The 7,106-nt window shown below is 36.2% G+C and overlaps 1 protein-coding gene across 1 annotated transcript in view; it reads left to right on the forward strand.

Annotated features, from left to right (window-relative positions):
- LOC107598063 (intraflagellar transport protein 172 homolog) overlaps positions 1 to 5,102 on the forward strand; it is a 28,845-nt gene extending 23,743 nt beyond the window's left edge. Inside the window, exons 40-48 of the mRNA XM_016289310.1 lie at positions 69 to 185; positions 322 to 432; positions 543 to 662; positions 1,970 to 2,065; positions 2,382 to 2,441; positions 3,357 to 3,455; positions 3,553 to 3,706; positions 4,166 to 4,257; positions 4,559 to 5,102. Of these exons, the coding sequence (XP_016144796.1) occupies positions 69 to 185; positions 322 to 432; positions 543 to 662; positions 1,970 to 2,065; positions 2,382 to 2,441; positions 3,357 to 3,455; positions 3,553 to 3,706; positions 4,166 to 4,257; positions 4,559 to 4,648 (939 nt within the window). The 3' untranslated portion in view covers positions 4,649 to 5,102. The remainder of the gene's footprint in view (positions 1 to 68; positions 186 to 321; positions 433 to 542; positions 663 to 1,969; positions 2,066 to 2,381; positions 2,442 to 3,356; positions 3,456 to 3,552; positions 3,707 to 4,165; positions 4,258 to 4,558) is intronic.
- The last annotated feature ends 2,004 nt before the right edge of the window (positions 5,103 to 7,106 follow it).

Raw genomic sequence — 7,106 nt, forward strand, 5'->3', positions numbered from 1 at the left:
CCCAAACATGTCCGTGTGGAAACAGGGCAACATTTTGACAGAGTATCTGCCTTTTCCTTCTCCAACAGAATTTTAAGGTCCTGCACAAGTACATAGCTCTGTATGCCACTCACCTGATCAAAGAGGGTGAGGCAGAGAAAGTACTCAACCTTTACACCCAGCATGGCGTGCCAGCTTATTCACAGGTACGTGGACTTATGTCCGCATAATAAATCAAACTCTTTTATTTTATGAAAGAAACCCAAATCATACATGATACATCTCCTTCAAGCATAGGGACTTTTGGATTTCTTCAGAAACATCTTCCCTTCCTTATTGTAGAACTTCAACATCTACAAGCGGATGTTTCTGGAGCTAGTGAGCCTAAGGGACCGGGATTGTGCGGAAGCTTATCAGATGTGGGCCAATCTGAGGGACATCCTTCTACTGCTGGTGAGCTCTGGTTTACTATGGTGGCTTTCCATTTGGAAGTTATTTAGTCAGTATTGATTCTATATTCAAGTAGGAAATAGTGAATCTTACAGTATCTCTGTGCCGTGCAGTGTGAAAACCTGACCAAGTCTTCAGAAGCTAATTCTTCAGCCCATGAAGAGTTTGAGCAGATGCTGCTGGTTGCTCACTATTACGCCACCCGCTCTGCAGCCAAAGGCATTGACCAGCTGGTGTGTATATACTTCACAGCAGATATGCAAGCGGTATTGCATATGCATTTGATATTACATAAACCCATTCAAACCCTTTTATTCACTACCATTCAAAAGTTTTGGGGTCAGTAAGCTTTTTCAAATATATTAAATTTTTTATTCAGCAAGGATGCATTAAATTGATCAAAAGTGACAGTAAATACATTTATAATGTTACAAACTATTTCTATTTCAAATAAATGGTGTTCTTTTAAACTTTCTATTCATCAAATACATACATACATACATACATACATAAATTTTTAAAAAATAAATGAAAAAATGTCATGGTTTCCACAAAACTACTAAGCAAAACCAGATTTCTTGAGCACCAAATCAGCATACTTGAATGATTTCTGAAGGATCATGTGACTCTGAAGACCGAAGTAATGGTTGTTGAAAATTCAGCTTTTCCATCACAGGAAAAATTACACTTTAAAATATGTTAAAATAGAAAGCTGTTACTTTAAATTGTAATATTATTTCACAATATTACTATTTGTACTCTATATTTGATCAAATAATTCTCTAATTTTAATGACCTCCAACTTTTGAATAATAGTGTGAAATTACAGACAATGTTCACTACTGCAAATATCTCTGGTCTTATAGCCCATCATCAGTTCTTGTTATTCTAGAGAAAAAAAATTGTTTTCAGAATCTTTCATCAATATATAGCATAAACTTTTTTGCTGATGTAAAAATCGCTGTAAATTGAGGAACAATATTAACCAATAATATCAATGCCTATTAAAAATAAGCTAATTTTCCAACTCCCCTAGAGTTAAACAGTTGAGTTTTACCGTTTTTTTGAATCCATTCAGCCGATCTCCGGGTCTGGCGTAGCACTTTTAGCTGCAGCTTAGCATAGATAATTGAATCTGATTAGACCATTAGCATCTCGCTCATTTTTGAGCGAGATGCTAACGGTCTAATCAGATTCAATTATCTATAATAGTGGAGTGTTCCTTTAAGCCCTGTCCCACATTATTTCCCGCTGAAGTTTAGAATTTTCATTTAGAAAAATGTTAAAAGTGTTGTGAGTGATTTGTCATGTTGTCTTTCAAATGTGTAATGTCCATGTCACCAAACATAATGGAAAAATAATGCATAGTCCCCTGGTTAGATAGTCCAGCCCCAATGTCATGCCTTCGGTTAAGCCAATTTTGACTTGGCATAATAAACTGGGACAGGAGAGTGTATTTTAACATCCAAAAAAATTACACATTTCACCTTTATGTTATCTGTGTCACTGTAATCTTGCATATGTGTTTACTTTTCTACAGAGTTCTGTGGCGGCCAAGTTGTCCATCTCTCTCCTGAGGCACACCGAGCTCATTCCAGCTGACAAGGCCTTTTATGAGGCCGGCCTGGCAGCCAAGGTGAACTCACAGTGAGCCCAGCTCCAAACACACACACTCACATAGCTGCTTCAAACATTCATGTGGGACAGAGAACAGGATGGCAGCTAAGAGCTCTGGGAAATTTACTTAATTCTCCTCTGTTTGCTTCAGTAAGATCTCACAGCAATTATGAATAATTTGATTCACAAAGCAGTTCGAGTTGCCTCGCATTGTGAAGACGAAGCGCAATGTGTCCCCTTTCTGGAGTTAAAAAATATATATATTTCTTTAACTTTTCATTTTTAATTTGAGCTGCTTCAGTTCTGCATGTCACTGATGAATATTTCTCATGCAGGCTGTGGAATGGGAGAACATGGCTTTTATCTTTCTTAATCGCTTTTTGGATCTGGCTGATGTAAGTAAAGACTTTTGCTGGTGTGTGCAGTCTAATGAGTATCTTTCAAATGAAACAAACTTAAACATTACAAATCACTTGAAAAGACAGCTGTCTTGCTGCTTCACTGCCCAGTTATTCATTGACTGTACAGACTTTACAGAGTCAGAGGTTTGGGGGCATGGAAGATTTTTTAAGAAATATTTTATTTTATTTTAATATGGATCAAATTGATCGAAAGTGACAGTAAAAACATTTATATTGTTAAAAATATATATTTCAAATAAATGTTGTTCTTTTGAACTTTATATTTATCAAAGAATCCTCAAAAAAAACTTTCTGGGAAAAAAAAAATAATTAAGCAGCTCAACTGTTTTCACCTTTGATGTTAATAAGTAACGTTTCCTGAGCAGCAAATCATATCAGAATGATTTTTGAAGGTCATGTGACACTGAAGACTAGAGTAATGGCTGCAGAAATTCAGCTTTGCCATCACATTCATAAATTATATTAAAATATATTAAAATAGAAAACAGTTGTTTTAAATTGTAATAATATTTCACAATATTACTGTTTTTATTGCATTTTGATCAAATAATTGCAGCCTTGGTGAGCATAAGAGACTTCTTTAAAAAAACATACCAAACATCTTAGCGACCCCAAACTTTTGAATGATATTTTGCCTCCTAAGGAAACTAGTTTCAGACAGACTTCCAAGACACCATAATGTCATGTCTAATGATTTAAAACAAATTTATGTGAGCTTTAAACATAACCAAAGTGGATATTTATAACAACAGTGCTGATTTCAGAGTGGAAATGAAATGGAATGGACCAAATTAACATTTATAAATTAATTTACTTCTTATTTTTTTGTACCTTTTTTAATAACATTCTTTAAACGACCTCATTTCAGCAATTGTTCTAAATTTTCAGGGCATTGATGAGGGCACATTGGATGCTTTAGATCACACAGACTTCCAGGATACAGATATCCCATTTGAGGTCCCTGTACCTTCAAAGCTACATGTCATCGTAAGCCTTTGCCACAAACACTGCACAGGTGCTTGTGTATTTTTTTTCCTTCTTTTTTTTTACACTTTGAGTAAACTCCCCATTGGCTGTGGTTCAGGTGGAGAAGAGGGAGGAGATTAGGGAATGGGTTTTGACTGTGTCCATGGACCAGCGGGTGGAGCAGGTGCTGCCGAAGGATGAGAGAGGCACGTACGAAGCTTCCCTAGTGGCAGTCGGCTCTGGCATCCGGTCCCTGCCTTGCGTCATCACAGGTGAGGCAATCTGCACAAAAGACAGTCTGGTGTGATGGTCCGAGTTGAAGCAATGTTTCCTTTAAATTGCTTGTGAACTGGCTCTTTTAAAGAGACAGTTCACCCAAAAATTAGAATTCTGTCATTTACTCATCCTCATGATGTTCCAAACCTGAATGACTTTATTTCTTTTATGGAACACAAAATATATTTTTAGATGTTTTTTTTTTTTTCATGTTTTTTGTCCATGTATTGACCGTCAGTGGGGTCCAGTGTTGTTTTGGACTCCATTAACTTTCATTGTACAAAAACAGCTGAAACATTCTTCAAAATATCTCCTTTTGTTATCAGAGAAGAACAAATGTTTTGAGGATAAGTAAGTGATGACCGAATTTTATTTTTGGTGAGCTGTCCCCTTCAAGTGTGTAATTATAAAACACAAAACTTTCTTTATTTTTCTTCTTTTTGTCTGGAACACAGGTTACCCTGTCCAGCGCAATAAAATTGAGTTCAAAAGACCAGGGATGGCAGCAAATAAAGATGACTGGAATAAATTCTTGATGGCTACAAAGGTACAAGTTAGTCATTGTTACCTCTGAGCTTTCACAATTAGTCTTCAATCACACCGCAATCGTTTGATTTATAATTAATTTGCTCTCTTGATCAAAAGTTAACACTCAGGACTGAATTTATTAGAGTGTGTTTTGTTGAAGTAAATGTAAATGCTCTCTTTCGATGTATTTCATCATCGTTTTTTATCCTTGTGGGTGCATTTTCAGTTTTTGCATTACTTCACAGTTTGTCCCATCCATCCTGCCTGGGGTCGCCTGCGGTGCTTTGATCATGATTGCTTGTTTTTGTTTCACCCTTTAGACCACTCACAGTCCAGAATGTCAGGATGTGCTGAAATTTATCACACAGTGGTGCGGAGGTCTCCCGTCAGCTGGATATTCCTTCCACTAAGCTCGGGGAAGGTGCACACTATCTATTTCTGATCTTATTCATCCTGATCTTCACTTCTTCGTATTCACCTCCCAGCTGTTCTGCTTGAACATTTAACAAGCCTTTTTCATTCTCTTTTCCAAAAGCAATGTTCACTTCTCGGTCATCATTCCCTGGCCATTTTTTAATAGCTGAAGTATCATAAGGCCAGTGCCTGAAGGTCATTTAATGTGTGTGTTAAATATGCTTGACTGCAGAAAGCCTTTGAATATATCTTCATTTGAATATAATATGTAACTATAATACATATTCCACTAGTTCATATGAGTTGGATATTTTGATATTTAAACACTAAATAAAAAAATTAATGAAGATTGTCAGTGTTCTCGTGGACATTTGTATGAGGATATTTGAAATTAATAATCAGCTGAAATAAAAATCAGATATTATGTCCATATTTTATTAATCAGAATTATTGTTGAACTGGTAGGTGTGATAACATTTCTGAGATTTCTGAAGGCAATATGCATCATATTTTGAATAAATTAATTGTACGCAGTAACTTATCACTGGTATTCACTAGTGTAGTTTATTTGTTATGTATAATGATCAACTGGTTTATGATAATTAATAGTTACCTGTCAAACAACGCCACCTTGTGGAGAGCATAACGTGTTGGGGTGAAAGAGGACACTTACTCACACACTCTGTAGTCTGGGATAAATTTCAGTTCTCATGATGTAATAATAATGTGGAGTATATTATTTTTCGAGTCCGATCGTTGCTCCATAAAAACGCATTAAACTATGAGGCATCATTATACTGCTAATATTTTAATATGTTAAAATAAGCATCAAAGAAATTAGTAGACTTGTGGGTGGTTTTGATTTCAGTTTCTAGTTATTATATAACTGGACGGATCATTACACTGATGGTGCTTAGTTGCATTGCTTGTATAAAAAGACAGTAAAGAAAGAACTGCCACAAGGAATGATTTATGGGGGTCAGACCGCCTGAACAAGCAAAGTCAAAAGGTTTGGGAGTCATGGTTAGTTAAAGTACATACAGTATGTTAATTTTCTATTTATAGGTTTCTACGTGTTTTGAAACATCTTGTTAAAAAATATAAGTTAGCTTAGGTTAGACAACAAGTAAGTGCGCGTATTTTCACCTGTAGCCAAACATAAACTGATGAACTGAAGGTAACCATAGCAACAGTAGCTGTTTTCGAGCTTTCCTTTGCAAACGCTTTATGACGATAAAGCATTACACGTAGCCTATAATGCAATTATGAATAAATTTATTATAGATTCACATAAACATATCACAAAAAATATTAAATGTTTTTATGTAGGGTTTTAGATGAGCGACGTTTGTCTTACTGATAGTGGCGCGAAATGATCATTTGCGTTGTGCCAGATGAACCTCAACAGATTGTGTCTGAAAAAAAGTTTATATTTAGCCTACATTTTAATCATTTAAAATTCTTTAAAAACTCGAGTTAATTTCAAATAGTTGTATAATCCAGTGGTTCCCAACCCTGGTCCTGGAGGCACCCCAACACTGCACGTTTTGCATGTCTCCTTAATCAAACCTGATTCAGATCATCAGCTCATTAGTAGAGAATTCAAGACCTGAAATTGGTGCGTCAGAGAAAGGAGACATGCAAAATGTGCAGTGTTGGGGTGCCTCCAGAACCAGGGTTGGGAACCACTGGTATAATCTGCACCCTGAACATACACTGTGTTGTCGTTTGCCTTCTGTGACCAGCGTGTACCTGGTAGTTCTGCTCATCTCAATAAATAAATACCAATTAACAGATATCTGTATTTGTTAATAACAGCCCATGTTTCAACATTATTTCTTTGATTTGTAATTTTGAATGTTCTTTTTTTTCCACATCCAATAACTCTTCATTTAAATCCACCCATGCAAATCCCATTGAAATAACTTACTCAGTGGCCCACTGCCACGTCCTTCAAGAATCAACATGTACAAAAATTAACCATCTCGCTGATTGAAATGCAGGGGCAGCTGAATTTAATCTGCGACCTAAATATTCGTTTGATGAAATATGCTAATGTAGGCTACACCTCTGCCTAATGAGGTTGATCTGACATTATGCAGTGTCCTTAAATACCCTTTAAAGGATATAGCATTTTCGACAAGGCCGCACAAGGTTTGACTCTCAGAAAAGGCCTGTTGCTAAAAGGCAGAAAATTCTGTAATACATAATGTCTAATTTTTGTCTTCTGCGATGTCTGACCATTGTAGTGCACTGGTTCGAGGTTACAGCATTCACTTTCAATAGTATGAGGCCTTTATGCCACGCAAACTGCGCGTTTGTTTCATTCTCGAACATTTGAAATGAAAACTCCAGTTTATAGGCAGTCAAGTAATGCACGCGTGGTTTATAAAATGACATCTTGATTATCTCCATTTGTCTTGAATTGTCTGAACGCGTAATCTGTAAACGGAC

The sequence above is a fragment of the Sinocyclocheilus grahami genome, unplaced genomic scaffold (genome assembly GCF_001515645.1).
Source record: "Sinocyclocheilus grahami isolate Dianchi unplaced genomic scaffold, SAMN03320097.WGS_v1.1 scaffold244.1, whole genome shotgun sequence".
In the NCBI taxonomy this organism is placed as follows: Eukaryota; Metazoa; Chordata; class Actinopteri; order Cypriniformes; family Cyprinidae; genus Sinocyclocheilus; species Sinocyclocheilus grahami.